Below are 21,929 nucleotides of genomic sequence, written 5' to 3' on the forward strand. Positions count from 1 at the left end.
TCCATGCCGAGGCAAAGGTTCTTTTCGAGTGGGCGGAGATCAACCTCTTATCGATAAAGGCAGTTCACGTTCCTGGGAAGGACAATCTACTGGCGGACTGGCTCAGCAGACGCTGGTTGGACCAGACGGAGTGGATGCTACACAGGGACATCTTCAGATTAATAGTGGAGAGGTATGGTCCGGTGGCGGTGGACTTGTTTGCCACGGCGGAAAATTGTCAGGTGGACAGGTTCTTTGCCAAAAACAGAGACTCAAGAGCAGAAGGGACCGATGCTCTCAGCGCCGAGTGGCCAGGAGGGCTGTTGTATGCCTTTCCACCTCTTCCTCTTTTACCCAGGGTGGTCCAGAGGGTGGTGGACTTGAGAGCGGAGGTGGTACTAGTGGCCCCGTTTTGGCCGAGACGGTCGTGGTTCCAGGAACTTCTGAGACTGTCGGTTCAGCCTCCCTGGCGACTGCCGAGCAGGGACGACCTTCTGACTCAGGGCAGCGTGCTTCATCGGCAGCCAGAGTTGTTACAATTAACAGTCTGGAGGTTGAACGGTTACAGCTCGAGGAGCTAGGTTATAGTAAAGGGGTGGTGGACACTATGTTGGCATCACGCAAATGTTCCACTAATAGAGTGTACAATACCACCTGGAAGGTTTTTTCGGCATGGTCTTCCCAACGGGGGTGGGACCCGATGTCGGTTAAGATTGAAGGGGTTCTCGCCTTCCTTCAAGAAGGGGTCGACAAGGGTTTGTCCACTAGCACGCTTCGGCGACAGGTGGCGGCCATTTCATCTATTCAAGGAGTGTGGGGACGTAAGGCCTTGTCGGCACACCCGCATATTAAACGATTCCTGAGGGGTGTTGCTCTCCTTAAACCTCCACAAGTGCATAGGTTCCCTTCGTGGAAACTGAATGTAGTTTTGAGGGCATTGTGCGGACGACCTTTTGAACCTATGGCCTCTTGCGGGCTTAAGGAGTTGACTCTTAAAACCCTTTTTCTGGTGGGCATCACCTCAGCACGGAGAGTGTCTGAGCTGAGGGCACTTTCGGTGGACAAGGAGTTATGTGTTTTTCATAATGAAAAGGTGGTTCTGAGACCAGATCCATCGTTTGTTCCTAAGGTTAATTCAGTTTTCCATAGGTCCCAGGAGCTAGTTCTTCCAAATTTTTGCCCTAATCCTCAGTCTCCCAAAGAGCGGGAGTTGCACTGTTTGGACGTTAAGAGAGCGCTATGCTTTTATATTGAACGTACAAAAGATTGGAGAAAGTCGGATTCATTGTTTGTCTCCTTTGATAAAAAGTGGTGGGGACAACAGGTTTCCACTTCTTCCCTTAGCAGGTGGCTTCGGCAGTGTATTGGGTTGGCCTACAGAGCCCAAGGTCTAGTCCCTCCGGATGGAATCACGGCTCATTCACTACGGGGGGCCGCTACATCCGCTGTGTATCGGTCTTTTCCTTCACTGGAGGATGTTTGTAAGGCAGCGACTTGGAAGTCGGTTCATACCTTTACCAGACATTACAAGGTGGACAAATGGGCTTCAGCGGAAGTGGCCTTTGGAAGGCGGGTTCTGCAACATGCTCTCTGAATAGGGAAGCCGGTCCCGCCCGGGGATGTACAGCTTTGATACGTCCCATCAGTCGGACCGACCCACTGGCCAGACCACCGGAGAACGGAAGATTTGGTCACTTACCATGAAGCTTCCTTCTCGGTGGAATGGCAGTGGTTCGGTCCGGCCCACCCGTTAGAGGTTGAGCGGCTTCCTGGGTTTTGGAGATGGATCTTGCAGCCTCGTCAGTTCCTCTCTGAAATAATATTGCTTTCTGTATTAGCTATGTTTTGGTTTCAATCTCCTATTTTGGTGGTGTGTTGAAACGTAATAAATGTTTCTCCTTGTTCATCTGTCTCCGTATATGAATGGGGAGGTTGTGGAACTTTTATTCCTTAGGGGATATGGCTTGGATACACCTGGCGGGAGCTGGGAGGTATAGGCCACTCCCCCCCTCCGGATCGTTTGAAAACCCGACCCTGTGAAGAGGAGGAGGAGCCTATACCCATCAGTCGGACCGACCCACTGCCATTCCACCGAGAAGGAAGCTTCACGGTAAGTGACCAAATCTTCCGTTCTCCAGGACTATCTGTTGGAACAGGTGGTAGACCTGGCTTGTGTGACTGAGACCTGGGTGCAGGATGGTGAAACCTTTGCCTTGCGGCAGCTGGCCCTCCCAGGCATTTTGGTCCTCCACCAGACCCGGACTAATGGGCAGTGTGGTGTGTGGCGATGCTTATCTGGGAGACTTTCTCCTTCAGGGCACTCCCTGAGACACAGATTGCTGGCACTGAATGTGTGGGCCTGATGTGGGATGCTGAGGAGAGCTTGGCCATTTGGCTGGTGTTCCGTCCATCTAACGCACCAGCCAGTGTCCTGTCTTGGTATTCCTTGGAGCTGAGGCGGATGAAATGGGAACTAAGACGACTAGAGAGAGTGGCAAAAGACTCGAGATGAAGCTACAAGAACATTTTATAGGTCATTTATGAAGACCTACAAGATGGTGATGAAGGCAGCAAAGAAGGAGTTCTACGCTGCCTCCATCGTTTCTACAAAATCGTGCCCAGCTCAATTATTTAGATTAATTCGATCCTTAACATCTTTGCCTCAGGGCATACCAAACGTTAGGGAATTGGATATAGGCTGTGTGGCTTCAGGAAGGGTGGGCTAAAAATTGAATAAAATAAATAAATAAGGTTGGTATAATGTACAAGATGTATAATGGGAGCAGTTGTGTCATCCACACCAAATCTCGGCTTCAAGTCTGGTTGCGGGACAGTGAGTTGTGTGGTAAAATTCAGCTTATTTTCCCCAAATCAATCATCTTCAATATTAGCATAAATCTGTTATGGGACCAATAAAGCCACCTCATGGTAAAATGAAGAAGCAGCATTAAATCATTATTTGTAAATTAAGACCTCAAAATAATGAATGAGGCTTCTGCACTAGTAAAGTATGTACTCTGGTAAAATACATAGCAGCCTCCATTCCTAACTTAGTAACTGGTTAATTTAAATTTGCTATATAGTGCATTCTACTCATCTGTTTATTTTTTAAAAATATTTCACATGGTGCATAGTGATATGCCCTCTGCCACAAAACAGAAAGAATAAAAATGGAAGCTCCTGATCCATAGCGTACTTCTGTCTCAAGCTTAGGGGCAGCCAGACCATAGCCTGTGTTTCTATGGTCCTGAAGAAGGGACAGCCGGACCCGCACAGTTCTCACCACACCAAGCTTGCTTTCAATACATCAATGACAAATGTATAAATACAAAAGATTAAGTAGAAAGCAACTACAAGACAAATATACCATGCTTTAAAAGTGTAAAACAGCCCCGCTTGCGGGGGAGGTGGGATACAAATCCAATCCAATCAAATAAAAAATAAAATAAAAGGAGTTAACACATGACAGATTGCCAACCAAACTCCATTTTAAGTGAAACTTCATGTTTCTGTATATTAAGACTGTGTATAATTTTAAAGATAGCCACAATCAAGTTTAAGTTCATTCCTTTGCCTTGTAGTCAGTCAAATGGTCAACCCTGTCAGAAAGGGGTTCAGGCCCCAGCTATGCTTACCAATCATTCCACTGGTCACTAGCAGCTTCCTCTGCCACCAAGACATCATACTCTTCAGCAGCATATTTTTCCCAATCAGACATTTCTTGGTTTTCATTTTCAGCACCCTATGGATATCATACAGATATTTAGCATTGCTCAGCACCATAAACTTTATTATGAGAGGTAAAGTTAGTTTTGACCACCACCTCATTAGCACTTACCCGCAATATAGAAAATTGATCCTTCTGCTCATGATCTAAGTATTTGTCAATGTTGAAAAAGGTATCAAAGAACACATTTGCCATCTTACACTTCTTTAAGTCACGAAGAGTTATTTTCCCTGGAAGGAGGAATACAAATTAAGGATTCAAACATGGCAGGTTTGGGAATGCAATGCAAGCTTAACAGGGCTTACAGGTTTCACAATTTCTTGCAGGTTCACAGGGACCACTTTAGTGAGGAGCTGTACGCCTTGCTGGGGTGGGAATTATAAATGAACTTCTGCCTTTAAAAGCTGGGGAAGGAATTCTCTCTTTGCAATTTCCTCCTAAGAAAAAAGTGTGGCAGAAGACTTATTGCCAATCTTTGCGCAAATAGTAAAAGTTCTCATTTTGGGAAATTTTTGATTCACTACAACTTCTAGATGTTTTGCTGATTTTCAGACTTTTTCAAAATGTATCCTAAATATGATAAGTAAAACTCAAACAGCCAACGTAACTTCATAGAAGTGACAAACATACAATGGATTGTATTATGTTGTTGATAAGATATATAAAATAACCACTCACCTTCGCACTCTGGTTTCACAAGATCAAGCATCTGGCAAAGACAGTCTTCAAATGGCAGTGGTTCAATAGCCATATTATCCAGTTTTTGACATTGTTCTTCATAAAAATATTGCAGCTCATACATAGACAGTGCACCATCGCCATCAAGGTCCATGCAGCGAAACCAGTATTCAATGCTGAAACGAGCCATGAAATAATTTAGCGCCATCAAACTCATACCAGTTCCACATAGGAAAACAAATACACAGTCACTACATACATGCTTGGACTGATCTGGCCCTTGCAAGTCAAACAAGTTTGGTATGATACATGATATATGTATCAATTATATTACAATAGAAGTGAATTAAACAAAATTTATAAACCAAAATTTGATCTAATTTGATAATTTTGTAATTATGATATTGTTTAGCTTGGATGTGGTTTATTTAATCTTGCTGTAAAGTTTTTAATATTGTAAGCTGCCCTGAGCCTGCTTGCAAGATAGGGCAGGGTATAAATCGAAAAATTAAATTAAATTAAAATAATTAGCACAATCTGATTGCAATAGAGGAATGTGCTTATCTGGTCTATACGACCTTACATTAAAAAGCTTACATTATACTTGTTAGAAACATTCATCTTACCTGGTTGCTGCCTTTTTGTCTTCTTCAGATATTAAAAACCATACAAAATCTGCATAGCTGATTTTTCCTTCTTTCTGTGCTTTCTTCCCCCTTTGACATATGCAGGTAATTTTTTAGAAAGGAGGATAGTGGGGGAAAGTAGAACATACAAGTTAGTAGCATTTTAGTAAGTATTTTAAGAATAAAACTACATAGTAGCAAGTTCTGAAAATACCATAGAGCTTTATCTACTTACTTTTAAAGATAAAATCAGGCAGCCTCACATATGCTACCTGACTGATTTTGGAGGAACGGCAGGATACATCATCCTTATTTGGTAGGTTAAGCTAAGAAACAGTGATTGGCCCATAACCACCTGTGACCTTTTTAGCACAGTGGGTTTTTTAATCTGGATTTTCCAGCTACTGCAGTTTTTCCCAGAAGGCCCACACTCCCCCCTCCCACCTTCTCTGTTGATTGTCTACTAAGAAAATGAAAAGGCTGAGGAAGATGAGGTACTGTTTAGTATAATAAGCTATGATATGGGACTGAAATCCCAAACACTTTACTTGGTCTCACTGCCAGCTATGGCCAATAGATTGACATTATCCCCTGGTAATGGCAGTAGTTAAGAGCTCAGGTTGTAAACCAGCAGGCTGCAGAACTGAATTAGGGCCAGGGTATTTACATAACTGTGTAAAATCATGAAACTTAATAATGCATACCACAGTTAAGCATGCCTTAAATGTTTCCATAGCACCTCTCATGTAAATTCTCACCTAGGAAAGAGCAACTAGACTGGAGTTTTTATATTGTATCACACCTGTCATCTGTTTCTTTAGTTACCCTAAAATATTTCAAATTTTCCTTTATAAAGAGGATGCTTTATTTGACATCAGATGGGGGGGGCACAGTGGGAGGATGTCTAGTGTCCTGGCCCCACTGGTGGATCTCCTGATCGCACTTGGGTTTTTTGGCCACTGTGTGACACAGAGTGTTGGACTGGATGGGCCATTGGCCTGATCCAACATGGATTCTCTTATGTTCTTATCGCAACCTGCATTTGTCATTTTTTTAAAAACCCATTTGTTTAGAACACCTGCTTAATGACAGAAAAAAAGCCTTGGGAATTAGAAATTCCATTTTTATTGGAGTTCATCTGTCCCATGTAGGGTTTCTTTAAATGTTATCTTTTGTATTTGTGTGTTTGCACATAGAAGTCATGCTGACCTCTGGTTACTAACCATTACTGGGGCCTGCAGAATATTCGGACAAATGGCTTAATAGAGCCTGCCCCTGTCCTCCTGACTAGGTATTTCAAGAAAGTCTCCTATCCAAGAACTAACCACAATCAACCCTTAGCTTCCAAGATCTGGTGAGATTAGGGTTGCCTGGGCTATCCAGGTTAGGGCTAGTTTTTAAACTTACGCACACTTCATAATTGATTAACAGGCAATATGAGAAAAAAGTCACCTTGTTACAGCTCCTGAGAAAATCCTCTCTATCATCCGATTAGATATGGCTGTGAAAGCAAAATTATTCAATTCAGTTCAGTTTAACATGCTCATGTTTATTCATTTTCTTTAAAATTTCATGCCTTGTGTATAAAACCTCTTCCTAAACAACTCATTTTGGATTAAGTCAGAACCCGGGAATTTTCCCAGACATAAACAATCAATGAGAGATTTAATATTTTTAGTAGGGAATACTGGTTAACTTACGTTGCCAGCACTGCATAAACTTCAACACAACAAAACACCACACAGGAAGTTGCTTTATAGGTTCAGAACAGACAAACAAAATATTGTTTTGAATGACCCAGACCATGTTCCTTTGTCCCTTACCTGCTCCTCTGCTGTAAGTGCCATGGAGAAATGATAAAAGAAACTAAACCATTGTTTTTACTATATATGGTATGACATAATACACCATTTTATTCAGGAGATAATGCCCCCAAATCCACCTCATGTACTTTGAAATTTACATTTTTCCCCTCATGTTTATCTCATGCTTAACTACAGATATTCATTTATGTATACATATTTAAAAATATGATGAAATGTATTGCTGTACTATAGATGTTACTGACACTATTCAACTAAATTGCACTCTCATACCATGATCATTATGCCGTGCTAAATCCTTTGTATCAATATAAAGGTCATGGTCTGTATCCAGCTCCCAAAATTTGCAGTAAATTACATAAAAGTGTTCATAAGAAAAGTATTCGGTCAGCTGGTTAATATCCACTTCTTCTTCCAACATTGCCACATTCTATTGACAAAAATACACAAGAGAAAGTATCATTAAGAAAGCATGACACCCCCCCCCCAAAAAAAAGTTCAGTGTCTTATGCAAATTCTGAGTTCATTGAGAGTCTTCACTCTGGGCTGAGCTAGACACAATACCATTCACTGTCACTATTTAAAAGCAATTTAACAATGCCATGAGGGCCTGATTCTTATTAGGCCTGTGGCGAGATGGCAATGGAGCTATTTTTCTCCCCTGTACTTTTTCAAGTGCCCAAACATCTGCAAACCTCCTGCCTCTATTTCAGTACTTGATATCTGAACAAAGCTAAGAAAAGCCAGAAAGGCAAAATTCTAAACACAATAAAATACAGATATCTGGAGACTGACAGAGCTAACTCTGAACGTGAGTGCAACTTTAACAAACATGTTACTTGTTCTTCTTCGCTACATTGACCAGAATCAAGGAATTATTTTTCCCATGGTGGGTTTATTGCAAAATAATGATCTTACTACCAGATTTGTCCAGTGTGGCATAAGACACTGCTGGAAGCTTTTGAACAAATGTAAAAATCCAAGTAGAATGTTACCATCACAAAGACACAATGTACAAAAACACATTACCAAAATAATAGTTGCATTCTTTAAAATACTCTAGACATCACTGATTTCAGTGGCATCCATTGGAATAACTTTTATGTTTTACTTTGTTTTAATTCACAATATTGTAAATGTAACATACCTGCAAAAAGCTGCTCTTTCTAAGTTCATTACAAGTGATTCTTCCTGACCAGGACCTATTTACGGTATAAAATATCCTCTGTATTACCTGCAGCAATAAGCATGAATAGGTCACTATTTACATTCACTACAATAGTCTACACACCTAAATACAGAACTTTGTTGTCAGATTTCTTTGTTTACAGCCTGTCTGCATTTCTTCTTAGCACCAAATAATTTCAGGGTACTAATTTTCGACTCTTCAGACATTTTTAAATGTGTCATTTGTTCCTCAACCTTTAGTGATTGTTGATTATCTCCTCCATGAGGGTTAGGAAATGGTTTTGTTCAAGTGTTCATCCAGGTTTGTAAAGGGTGAGCTTCTCCCCATCTGGAGGGAAGGAGCTGATGACTGTGTGTGAAGGGAATCAATCTTAGATGTTAGAAGAGAGAGAGAGAGATGCAGACTTTGTTTGGAGTACCTAAAACACTTGGGGGGGAGACAGATCTGTTCTGTAGCAGTGCCTTTGTGCCTCCATCAGAGCCAACATGGTGTAGTGGTTAAGAGGGACAGACTTTAATCTGGAGAACTGTATTAGATTCTACACTCCTCCACATGAAGCCAGCTGGATGACCTTGGGTTAGTCATACTCTTTAGAGTTCTCTCAGCCCAGAAAACAAGTCTAACTCATCACCTAGTGGTGCATAATGCTAACAGAGCTAGAACTTCAGGCTGCCAGACAATCTTAGGCTCTCCTGGCTATACTATACACAATGCCATACGATAATTATTGTGCTCTATTTGCATATATGTAATGAAAGAAAACACTACAAAATGCCATAGGTCTTGAAGGGAGTCAACCTATATTGTGCTAAGCCCTGGAATATTTTAAGGTACTTTGGATCCCCACAGGGGAGAAAAGTGGGTATAACAAAGCCTGGAAATGTGGGCCACATGTAAATAACAATGTTTACCTCAGCACTGAATGGGTAAGTGGCTTGACTAATCCAGTGGGCTGATAGGATAGAGTGGAGTCCATAGGATAGAATGGAGTCCTATGGAGGAGTAGGGCATCAACTGGCCCTTCCCTGCAGTGAATGAACATTCCTTTTGTGTCAGTTGAAGAGAAGTGACTGCTACCATTTGTCTCATGAACATGTCTCTCATGGTTTAGTGTTTGCTTCACGGCAGTGTTGTTTGGGGGGAGGGAGACAGACTGTCCCTGACTTCCTACAACAGGCCCTGAGGAGAGGCAGTAGTGATCAGTAATCCCCCAGGAGAATGTGTCAGCAGAGAACTGTCTCTCTCAGAGGTCAGTGGCCATTTGCCGGGGTTCTAGCCTGATGGGGTTTGCGGTGGATAGGGGAAAGGAGAATCCGCCAATGGCATGCCGAGACAGAGTGCAAGCCAATCCTGCATAGCCCACATCCAGCCAATAAAATCCTCAGATTTGCCACCATGGTAGGGCTGTTATTATCTAAAGTAGGGATGTCTAACTCAGTTGTTATGAGGGCCTTATGTGACATAAATGGGACCTTGTCAGGCTGGGTCATGTGTGTCATAAAATGTAGTGCCAGATAGCAGACATATAAACTTCATAAAGAGCACAAACACATTTTCTTAAAATAAAACATGCTTAAAACATTAGCATGCTTGTAATATTTTTTTAACAGTCTCTGATAAATGTCATCTCTTACTATGACTTATTGAATAAAAAACTGCAGACAATGTACTGTACCAATCTTAAACATGCTGTTCAGGTGTTGTTCAAGTGTGCACATCTGTAAGTTGCAAACCTACTTTTGATTTATTGACATCCATTACAGAGATCTCATGGTCAATGCTTTAAGCCTAAGACCCAGAAGAAAACATGAAGCAGCTGGGCATTGTGAGTTTTTGTATGTCAGTTGTTTCATGTGCTGGTCAAGAACATGTGAAGGCACCATGGCACAGACAGAGGGCTATGTGCTTGTCAGTCTTCCTCAGAAATATAACTACAACTCACTATGTGGCAGTGCAAGAACAGAGAGACAGCCATGTACAGTGGTCAGTATCAGCCTACTATCTGGGAAGTTTAACCAAGATCACCAATCAAATGAAAATGTGAAAGAAAAATCAAGGGAAATTTGCTGAGTAAACCTGGGCTGGACACATCCTGGCTTGTTGTTATTCAGGAGGAAATAGCATTCAGGAGGATATTAAAGACCAAATCATATGTAGAAGTTCTGTAATTTGGTGCTTCTCTTACTTTTAAAATCAGACACTGCTACCAGCTACTTTTTACATGACAGGACAGATCCATGTTCAAACACAGGGATCTGCCACTACCAGAGTTCAGAAAAAGCCATATTTAAATATAAAGGACACTTACAGTGGTAATGTACCGAGAATGAAATTCGGATGCTTCTTTTAAGAAGACAAGACTAGGGTGACTGTTGACTATATCCTAAAAAAAAGAGAAGAAAAGAAAGATGGTTACAGGCACACAGGTGTATTCATTTTCAATAGGTGCAGAAAGCAAGCAGACACAGAAATCTTTCATCAATCATAGCCAAATCATAAAATGCCATGCAAAAAATATTGTGGGCTTCAGACAATTACATGTTTTAAGCAAAACAGCCAATGCTATAACAAGAGATATGCCCTGCAGTTCCACTTTTAGAAAAGAAATGGAAATGCACGTTTCAGAAATGATATGCAAAAATCCTCTTAGATTGGAAAGGTCAAAGAGTGAATAGCAATTCCAAAGAAGTGGTTGCAGGGAGGAAGTGGCGGGGAGTATGAATTGTTAGAAGCTGGGGGCAAATGCTTGTGAGATCTGGATGGAAAGAGTTTGAGGTGAGTTTGAAGGACTGTGGAAATGGGAATGATTTGCACACCAAAGTTTGGGGTAAGAGGAATAACACTGTCTCATTTTCAGGGTGATCACAGATGTGCCTTGGACTCTACAGAAACTAAGTTTCAGCCTTCCCATCCTTCAGTAAATGCATCAATGAATAAGCAACATTTTCAAAGAGCTAGCTGAGCTAACAAAGTCCTTCTGGGATTCCATGGTACTAATTAAGTAAGTGGTAATTTACTTGCAAAAGTGGAATGAAGTCTTCTTGTACCAAATAGTTACATCCCGGGGTCTTTAAAAGATGAACAAATTTTGCAGCAGCATCATGACAAGTCTGCAGTATCCTGAAATGTATAATTTATCTAATTTGTGCATACATAGTAAGTTTATATTTTCACAGCAGGAAACAAGCTCAAAGTGTTCTTATAGAAAGGAACAAGCATCTAATCTAAATCCTTAAACATGGTATCTATGTAATTATCTAACGTTAATGCCCATAACAGTACATCTCTTTATAGGGATTTGACCTCATTTCTGCCTTGCCCCCACCCCAGTTCAATTTGAAATAAGTGATCTACATTATTAACAGTGACTTTTTTTTACATCAAATCCAAAATCTATTTATTGGGGAGGAAAGCTGTTGAACACCCTGACAGGTTTTTCAATTATTATTTTTAAAAACATGACAAAATGGCATTGCTTAAAAAGAGGCATACTTACTTTCGCCACATTGCAACAAATTTATGAACTGATACAAATCCTGTTCGTTCTCCTCCAGCACAATAAAATAGAGGGCCTTTCCAATAGAGAGGGCATTCACATGCCTAAAATTAAGGCGAAGCATAACAAAAAAAATGAGAATTAATCTTTCAGTACTAACTTCAGGATTTACAAGAATGTTCCAAGTATGGAAAAAACTACAAAAACAAAACCTAAGAATAAAGTTTCAGTATTTTCAGTGTTTAATTTGTAGTCAGATATCTGATCAAACTCTTGAGTTATTTGGTTCAATCTTATATCAGAGTTAAATGCTGCATTTAGAAGATAACTATATCTGCATATAGATTCACTTTACAATGTTATCTCTTTATTTTCACCCCTGGAATCTGTTCAGATTGCTTCAAGATTATGGCAAATGGCTCAACTGCTAATGCAATAGCAGGGCTGAAAGGGAATATCCCCATCTGACTCCCCCCTTAATTTCTACAGGTATTTAACCTCTACAGATATCTCAAAGTATTATGAATAGTTATTCTAGAAGAGCCAGAGTAAAATAATGCCATCTAATGGAAAAATATAATCACAAAACCAAAATAGTTTTAAACATGAAAAAAATTGTTCTCACATTTCTAATTCCCAAAATTAGTCCATACTGTAACAAAATGTATCAGAAAGATGCTATAGTGAAGGGATAAGGACAGAGACTATATAGCTTTGTGTTAGTACATTCTGTCTGTTGCTGTATGATCTTACTATCATACTTTCTGCATTATTTAAGGTGTGTTAATGCTCATGCTTTGTCTCAGCTCTATTTTCAGATTTCTGCTATTCAAATCCTATTCTTTGTTTACCAGATGTCCATCCCATTGCACATATTTGTTTTATACTCTGTATACCTCATAATCAGCTTTGAGTCTCAGTGAGAAAGGGGGCCTATAAATAATGTAAAATAAACAATTCTACACAGTATTGCACTTTAAGGGTGCAAGCCAAATAACACTTTCCTGGAAGTCAGTCCCACTGAATACATCTGATCAGGATTCCAAGACATCTTGCTCTTTTAGACCAAAGGTGGAAAACCTTTTTTCTGCCAAGTGGCATACGGATATTTATAACATCATTCGCGGGCCATAAAAAATTATCAGCTTAAAAAACAGCGCTCTGACAAGGGAGAATGATTCAGGCCAGCAAAATTATTGCAAATAATTGTTTTTCTATTTGAATTCATGAGGGGAGAGCCTAACCTGGTGCACACACACACACGGCCTGCTGCCCTAGGCAAATGCATAGGTCCAGGGCTTTTTTGTAGAAAAAGCCCAGCAGGAACTTAGTAGCATATTAGACCACATCCCCTAATATTAACATATTAGGTCACACACTCATTAACGTATTAGGCTACACCATCTGGGATAATCAAGTGTGAACTGAACTGTGACAGTAACTTTTCCAGGCCTTGCAGTAATTCTGGCCAGCCAGCCAGGCCCCAAGGAGGCAGCCGCACAGTACATCTGGGCCCTGTGATCCCCGCCTGGCCCTGGGGAGGCTGCTGCACAGCGTGGCTGGCCCCCACGATCCTTGCTGGCCAACCAGGCCCCAGAGAGGCTGCCACATGGCTTGGTTCAGCCCGGCAATCCCCGAGGGCCACACCAAGTGACCTAGAGGGCCGATACGGCTCTCGGGACAGAGGTTCCCCATCCCTGTTTTAGACACTTAAATCCAGCCAATATTCTATTGAATTTCATATCCTGCAGATATACACCCAAGAAGAGAAACCAAACCAGTTACCTTGGCAACTTTCCCCATATCTTCTAATGACACTCTCTCATTTGGAAACAGAGAGAAAGTTTTCTCTACATTTGCAATGACAGCATCAATATTCACTTTTTCTTGTGGACATCCTTGAGGAAAATAAAATGTTGGAATGGTTTGGCTCAAAGATGGAGTCAAAGGTTCTTCTTTCTTTGACTGAACCTAAATAGACCAAAAAAGAAACACTATTAAACATATTTTAAAAATAAATTCATTTATTTATTTAATAGGCTTATATTCCACCCTTTCCCATAATGGGCTCAGGTTTTCTCCCTGGAAACACTACATTAAAACTTCCCTATAACTCCATCATTAATACAATCCGATGTAGGATTCCAACAGAGTTCAATTAAATGGGGGGTGCTATATCCATAATTTAACAAATTAAATGAAAACTGCTATTCCCAACATTATGACGAGCCTCTTGTAACCTCACTGTTCACTTTTAGAAACAGATACTTAACAAAACGTCTGCAATTACACATAAAGGTTATCTATTATTGGAACAAGCATTACAACTAATCACAAGCAAATAATGAGCAGTTCTACTTAAGTGACAGAACAACACTGTAATTTCCAGCTGCTTGCTACACTAACAGTGGAAACTTTATCCTAAATCCTAAGACAAAGGGTGGAAAAAGAATGCCACATATTTGGAGGAGGAGAAGGGGTGATCTTTTTAAAATAAATCTTAGTTCACTTGAGAGAGAGAAAATGCTATGCCAGTGTATAAATGCTATATATTAAGCACAAAAATAAAGCTGTTAATGTTTTTTTGTTAAGAAAGTATATGTGAGCAATTTGAAAAGGAGTTCCAAACAGATATGCCTTTTATTCATTTTGTCCTCTGGAGGTATGGCAGCAAACAACAGAAGCAGTAGATAAAACAAGTCAAAGAACTGCACGGGACATCTATAGTCCAAAGTCCATTATACATACATTAATAACTCTCATCAATGGCAGCTGAATTTACCGACTGCCACATCAAGGTCATATATGACTAGAGCTACTAATTGTTATGCCTGATTGTGGCAAGATACAGAGGAGTCATTGTGATATCCACACTGACAAACGGTTCTAGCTTGTGGGATTAATGTCTTTGTGACAGGAGACTTGGCAGAAAGTCAATGATTTCTAACAGACATTACATCCACACTTGTTATTAGGATCAGTAGTCAACTACCTCTAGCTTACCTTAATTTATAGTACCTCAGTAATGCAAAACTATCTTTCTGTAAATGTGTTTTTATGAAGCATTAACTTCAGGATGGGTTGTGTGTGTGTGTGTTTTGTTTGTCCAATGTTTTATTAAAATAAATCAGATTTTATTTTGATACCATTGCCCTTTAGTCAATCTTGGATTTTCAGATCATTTTAAAAGAATACTCCAAAATATCACAACATTTGTTATGAAAACATCCACATAACACCAAATTTGTAGCTGTACTAGCATTATACAGTCTCTAAATGCTGCACATATTTCAAGAAAGCTAGTTAGTGTTTCAGGTAATAAATCTTAATTTAAGGGGGGCACAATATCCATAATTTAACAAATTAAATGAAAACTGCTATTCCCAACATTATGATGAGCCTCTTGTAATCTCCTTGCTCACTTTTAAGATACTTAAAAGTTAGATACATTAAAAGTCAGAAATATGAAGTGAGTTGTTTGTGTCTGTGTGGGACAACATTTGACATGGCAGAAAGTGGTATGCTTTTGTTTCTAACCTACAGTAGCCTTCTAAGACCTAAGTTTCAGTTCAGTGGCACCTTTAAGACTAACAAAGTTTAACTCTGGGTATCAACTTTCATACACAAAAGCTTATATTCATAATTAAACTTTGTTGGTCTTAAAGGCACTACTGGACTCAAACTTCATTCTGTTGTTTCAGACCAACACAGTTACACACATGAATCTACCTTCTAAGACCTGGATGGTCCAAGACTCAGTAGCTAAACAGGGTCTGTCCTGGTTTGTACTTGAAAACTACAAGGTCATCATAAATTGGCTGCAAACTGATGGCACTTTCCACTACCACCTCTACTTACAGAAACACTGACGATATGCATTTTTATTTATTTATTTTATTTAAAAGATTTATATTCTGCCCTCCCCCATATGGGCTCAGGGCGGATTACAAGCATAACAACAATTAAAATACAACAATAAAATTAATACTCTACAACTAAACAACACCACTTAACTCAATAAAAATGTAATCCAGGTGGGATGGGTACATTGCAGACTAAACACAATTATTGGCCCGAGTATAATAATTCAAAAGGTAAGTCATTGTGCGGGTAGGCAGTACATGGTTGAACAATAAAGAAGAGGAGAGGATGCCCACTTGCCTCAACCAAAGGCCCGGCGGAACAGCACCATCTTACAAGCCCTATGGAATGGCAACAGGTCCAGTAGGGCCCAGATCTCCATGGGGAGCGATTCCACCAGGCCGAGGCCAGGGCAGAAAAAGCCCTGGCTCTGGTCGAGGCAAGACGGACATCCTTTGGGCCAGGAATGACCAGAAGATGTTGGTTGGCAGATCGCAACAGCCTCTGGGACTCATATGGGGAGACGCAGTCCTGCAGGTATGTTGGTCCCAGGCCATGTAAGGCTTTATATGTCATCACTAAAACCTTGAAGCGGATCTGATACTCAATTGGTAACCAGTGCAATTTGCACAGTATTGACTGACTGCTTGCCCATACAGGCAATCCAGTTAACAGCCATGCTGCTGAATTTTGCACCAGTTGGAGTTTCTGGAGCAGCCCCAAGGGCAAGCCAGTGTAGAGTGAGTTACAGTAGTCCAACCAGGAAGTGACCGTTGCATGGATCACTGTAGTTAAGTCCTGGAGGGTCAGATAGGGCGCTAGTTGCCGAAGATAGTAAAGGGCAGATTGCACAACTGCTGTGACCTGGGCCTCCATGGAAAGGGAGGCATCCAGTATCACTCCCAAACTTCTCACCTTCTGAGTTGGCACCAAAGGAGCACCATTCAGGGTGCAAAGCTGGACGCTGGATCTCAACCTCCCCCCCCTCCGACTCTGGTACAGGATCTCCGTCTTAGTTGGATTAAGCTTCAGCCAGCTTAGTTGCAACCATCCAGCCACAGCTTCTAGCACCCTGGTCAGATAGTCTGGGGCGGTGTCTGGATGGCCATCCATCAACTGATAGAGCTGGGTGTCATCTGCATACTGGTGACAACCCAGCCCAAAACCTCAGGCAATCTGGGCAACGGGGCGAATGTAGATGTTAAACATAATTGGCAAGAGAATGGCTTCCTGCAGTACACCACATTCAAGTGGATGCCTCAGGGAAGTCTAGTTAACCATCGCCACCCTTTGTCCCCAAACACGGAGAAAGGAGGAAAACCACTGTAAGGCTACCCCCTGAAATTCAATGTCGGCAAGACAGTGGGTCATTAGATCATAATCGACTGTGTCAAATGCTGCTGAAAGGTCTAATAGCAATAGCAGTGCTGACCTGCCTTGATCCAGATGCCTTCTAAGGTCATCTGTGAGGGTGACCAAAACAGTCTCCACCCCATGGCCAGGATGAAAGCCAGACTGGAAGGGATCAAGGATAGAGGCATCCTCCAGGAAAGCTTGGAACTGCTCAGCCACCGCTTTTTCAATTATCTTACCCAGTAATGGTAAGTTCGAAATTGGGCGGTAACTGGTTAAGACCTTCTCATCCCATTCTTTGTTCAGTTCATGTGCTCCTGTTCAATAGTAAGATTATGAATAAAACAAAACACAACCAAAAACTCTTCCTATCCAACCTGAATGGTTATCACTGCAAGGAAAAACTTAAGTAACATACCCCAAATTATTTTGATTACTGTACATAGTGTCCAAACCTCACATTTATTTCATATGCTTCTTCCAAAGTGCTGAAGGTGGTATACACAGATGGAACTGTCCTACTTTCCCCTCATAACACTCTATGAAGTGGACAGGTTGCCGAGAGACAGTGACAGAACCAAGGTCATCCAGTGAGCTTCAAAGTCTGAGAAGAGATTTGAACATAGGTCTCTCCACTCCAGGTCCCATAGTCAAAGCTCCATACAGCTACGACATCACTACCCTGGGCTTTAAAAAACAAAATTGACTTCTAAGTGAATATCCTACTCAATTTCAAAGAGCACCTAAATCATACATTAGCGTAGCATAGTGGTTAGAATGTTCAACTATCATCTGGGAGACCCAGATTTGCATCCCTACTCTGCCATGGAAGCTTGCTGGGTGACTTTGGGCCAGTCCCTCGCTCATTCTAACCTACCCTCAAGTTGTATTGTGAGGATAAAATGGTGAGAACAATGTAAGTGACTTTCAATCCTCACTGGGAAGAACGGCAAAAGTGTAAATAAACAAAAAGAAAAACCAGGCTCAAACTTCTTAATAATAATATTACGAGAGTATATACAATTTTTAATATGTTCTGTCACTGTACAAAAGGGTCACCAAACAGTGATTTGGTGACACCAATCTTCAGAAACACTCAGTTTTTAAATAGAGCTACTATAGCCCATAAAAAAGTTATACAATAATAATTCTTCAACAGTAGATAGGACAGTGTTAGGAGAATTCCCATACTGCTTTGTGGATTTAAGAAACCACACGAGTAGCACAATATTCATTTCAGATTACTTATTTGAGATCTGTTACTGTAAGATGAGCATATGAGGTAAGAAGAATGCCTTAAAAGTGTACTTTCTACATTGCGCATACAGATAAATATCCAGAGAGGTCATTATTAGTAGCTGACACAGGAATCACCTACCACTAAATGGCAAAAACTAAAAATACCACTAAAAATAAGCACCCACCTGGGAACCTGAACACACATACACACAGCAAAAACTGCAGCTTCTGGATGTACCAAATACAAGTTTGCAGCTGATCTAAGTGAATAGTTAAATTGTTTGTTCAATCATAGATTTAGATATATGTACCCCTCATCTCCCAAATGAAGGCACAAAGCAGCTTACATCACTGCACATCATCTCCTCTACCATTTTATCCTAACAGGTGGACCAGGCAGAGAGTAAGACTTTATTATTATTATGAAAAAACGACCAGACTGATACAGAGAATCCAGTGAAGCGACATTGTCAAAGGAATTTCATTGTTCTAAAAGTGAATCCTTCAGAAAACACCCCAGGTAACACACAACTGATTTCCTGTATCAGCAACATCATACTACAAAATTGATAAACAGGCTTTAACTACCGTACATCCACAAGGCTAATTCTTGTGCCAAAACAAAGTCAGTAATTGTTTCTAGGCAAATAAGGATTATCTACTTATGAAGAAAGACTCAAATCAGCTCTCCAGATGTTTTTGCCTACAACTCCCATTAGCCCCAGCCATTAGCCATGCTGGCTGGGGCTGATGGAAGTTGTAGGCAAAAAAATATCTGGAGAGCCAACGTTCCCTACCCCTGCGTCTAAATGCTTCAGATTCTTGTTAGCATGACAAAAAAAGGGAGCCGGTTTACATCCATTTTAATATAACTCTGCTGTGGGCTGTATCACAGAGCAATTTCAAATCTGGATACAGCAATGGTGACCAGCCAATCCCTTTGGCAGCCCAGCTCATATGATAGTACCTCTGTGGTGTGCATTTTGATACATGTGTAGTTTTCAAAATATCTCTCTTCTTCTCCAGCACCTTGGGGATTAGAGAGAACTAAAGGGGTACAGTAGGCGCATGTCATTTCCAAAAACTACTGGCTCCTGTGGCATACTCTGTAGTACTACATTCTGTGCAGTATCCACAAAGCTACCCTCAAGGCACAGGCAGAAAGAGAAGATATACTTAATGACTGCTACAGTGGCACTCTCATGCTTTGGATTTTACTTGCGTCAACTTGTCATAAAGGTTCTCACCAGCTACACAGACAACACTTAGGGGACTGTCAATTTCTTTCCCCTCAGGATATTCACTTACCCTCCACCCACTCACTCAGCTTTACACAAACTTCTTCACTGCTACTGATGAAATATGACTCAACTATACAAAAACCTACATCCATTATTTCCCACACATATCAAATATACAGTTGTTACTTTGCTAATCTTATACAAATATATTTTAAATCTATAGTCATTTTTCTTCAAGATTAGAGAAATTACAACTAAAAGACTAATTATATTATTATTATTTTGAAGAGTTGATGAAACAAACTACCTAATTCTTCAGTTTTTGCTCCATAACAAACAAACCACTGCACAAGAAACCAAAGTAGGTTACACAGGGGCTTTGGCTATGTCTATTTCCAATTCTTTAGAAAAGCATAAGAATTTGCAATTAGCTAAAGAGTAGCGTAGAGTGGTAAAGCTGCAGTACTGCAGTCCAAGCTCTCTGCTCCTGACCTGAGTTTGATCCCGGCAGAAGCTGGGTTCAGGTAGGCGGCTCAAGGTTGACTCCGCCTTCCATCCTTCCGAGGTCGGTAAAATGAGTACCCAGCTTGCTGGGGGGAAGGCTGGGGAAGGCAACAGCAAACCACCCTGTAAAAAGTCTGCTGTGAAAACACTGTGATGCGACGTCACCCCAGAGTTGGAAACAACTGGTGCTTGCACAGGGGACTACCTTTACCTTTTTAAAGAGTTATACATCCTGAAACAACTTACATTTTTAAAAAAAATATATATCCTATAGTTATGAATACAGGTTTAAAAGTATGTGGGGGTACTGCTTGCAAACACCCTTTCTCCCATTTGACTGAATATCTCCTCCTTACCCCTGAACATCTCATGAGCTCCCCAATCATGCACAAAGAATGCCATCCATGTTGGAAAATGGGATTTTAACTTGATCAAGAACAAGGACTGGGGGATAATCACAACTTTCTTTCACACATCATTCCTGTTCAAAGACGGTTGTGCAGAGTTTACAAGGATGCTAAGTCCAGGTACACAGGATACTGCTCTAACAGTGTTCAAGCGAGCATCAGAGGGGGAAATTGCCCTTCCACCAGCATCTCCATCACTACTGATGCAGCTGCCTCTGCCATTAAGTACATGTATGGTAGACAGAATCAGAAGAATTTTCCTGTGGCTTGCATTATGAACTGAACCAAAAGAGAACTCTTTGGTCCTGATGCTCTCTTCAGATTGGAAGCAAGTGTAATGAATCACTGAGGTTCATATTCCAAAGCAAAAGAGATAATCATCAACGTGGGCAGTGCCTGATGAAGTATCTGAAGTGGGGGAAGAACGCTTCACAGGATTTCTAGTGGTTATGTGATAACTGCTTCAGTGCCTCTGAAAACCTCACCCCTATGACTAACAGGAACATAATTTATACAGGTTACAGAGTATAGATTTTCTTGCCACACAGCCTTACACACAAACTTCTACTACAAAACCAAAAACTGAATTTGTAACAAGGCAAGTTCATTACAACTTAAAGCAAAAATGTGTACTATTTGTGCCAATAAGCATGTATTATTTTAATATTTATTATATTTATATCCTGCCCTCCCCTATCGGGCTCAGGGCAGAATATAAATATAATAGTATTACTTTCTGTTGCAGATAAATAGCATACAACTGAGAATAAAACATCTTAAGTCTTTTGGTTTGGGAAATGTTGATTATACTTAGCACCCCCTTTTTCATACCACATACTAATATTCACCTTATATGTCAGGCATGTGACAGTTAATACCACCAGCTGCTGGGGAAAAAAACATGAACACTGCTATCAGCAGATAAGGGACCTTTCAGGTTTCCAAAACAGAGTTTGTCACAGTATTCCAGCTTACTCCAAAGATTCAGAGAAAAGTTGAGTGAGAAGGGGCATACCCGCCTTTAAAGTTTCATGTTACAAATTCACCGCATTCCCTAAGTGCCACTGGTTCATAGATAACAACTCAACCAATGCTAATCCATTACTAATTTTGTTTAAGCAATGGTCACAGAAAGGAAAGGTTTCACAGCTAGGAAAATATGATTTACCAGCAACAGGACTGTTGACCAAAAGTTCTGGAATCTGCCAGTGATCTTACTTCTACCCCACTGCAACAACAGGCATAGTTTTCATCTCTTTAAAAAGTTTCCAGCATTCACAGCTAAAAGCTCTCAAGAGTTTGTGTTCAAGGACATCAATTTGTGGTACAACTACCAGGACATAACAATGTTTCTTTCTTTTGTTTTAAAAAACCATATCTAGTGTTGGAAGCATAAGTTCATTGTATATAATTTGAAAAGTATCTATCCTGAATATTGTCATTTCTACATTACAAAACAGGCATGGCTTAAAGAATGACAAATACACTGTGGAAGGACAAGATCTAATTCTCTACCATGATGCTGCTGCATACTATTTTGTCATCTAAATGTCATTTTTTAATTCATTGGACACTATCTAGAAACAAAGAAGTCCACGAATAAGTAGAATTCATTTCAGCAAGGAGGTTGCTACAGCTCTTTCTACAACTCTAGAAGAACCTATTTCTAACAGGAAGGGGTTTTTTTTTTGGAGGGCAGGGGTTGCATGAGGGCCTTCAATAAGAAGTGAAGGACAGAAGGGTTACCAATCTCAGGATGAGGCCTGGAGATTTTCTGGAACTGCAACTGATCTTCATACCACAGAG

The 21,929-nt window shown here is 40.6% G+C and overlaps 1 protein-coding gene across 2 annotated transcripts in view; it reads right to left on the bottom strand.

Moving 5' to 3' along the window:
• PPP2R3B (protein phosphatase 2 regulatory subunit B''beta) overlaps window positions 1–21,929 on the bottom strand; it is a 45,128-nt gene that overhangs the window by 5,725 nt on the left and 17,474 nt on the right. For both annotated transcript variants that reach the window (XM_060233894.1, XM_060233895.1), the window contains exons 3-13: window positions 13,304–13,489; window positions 11,519–11,622; window positions 11,040–11,142; window positions 10,331–10,405; window positions 7,981–8,067; window positions 7,107–7,263; window positions 6,463–6,511; window positions 5,011–5,100; window positions 4,385–4,560; window positions 3,818–3,936; window positions 3,615–3,721 (exon numbers count right to left, since the gene is read on the bottom strand). In XM_060233894.1, coding sequence (XP_060089877.1) covers window positions 3,615–3,721; window positions 3,818–3,936; window positions 4,385–4,560; window positions 5,011–5,100; window positions 6,463–6,511; window positions 7,107–7,263; window positions 7,981–8,067; window positions 10,331–10,405; window positions 11,040–11,142; window positions 11,519–11,622; window positions 13,304–13,489 — 1,253 coding nt within the window. The remainder of the gene's footprint in view (window positions 1–3,614; window positions 3,722–3,817; window positions 3,937–4,384; window positions 4,561–5,010; window positions 5,101–6,462; window positions 6,512–7,106; window positions 7,264–7,980; window positions 8,068–10,330; window positions 10,406–11,039; window positions 11,143–11,518; window positions 11,623–13,303; window positions 13,490–21,929) is intronic.

This window comes from Heteronotia binoei, chromosome 3, assembly GCF_032191835.1.
Source record: "Heteronotia binoei isolate CCM8104 ecotype False Entrance Well chromosome 3, APGP_CSIRO_Hbin_v1, whole genome shotgun sequence".
Lineage (NCBI taxonomy): Eukaryota > Metazoa > Chordata > Lepidosauria > Squamata > Gekkonidae > Heteronotia > Heteronotia binoei.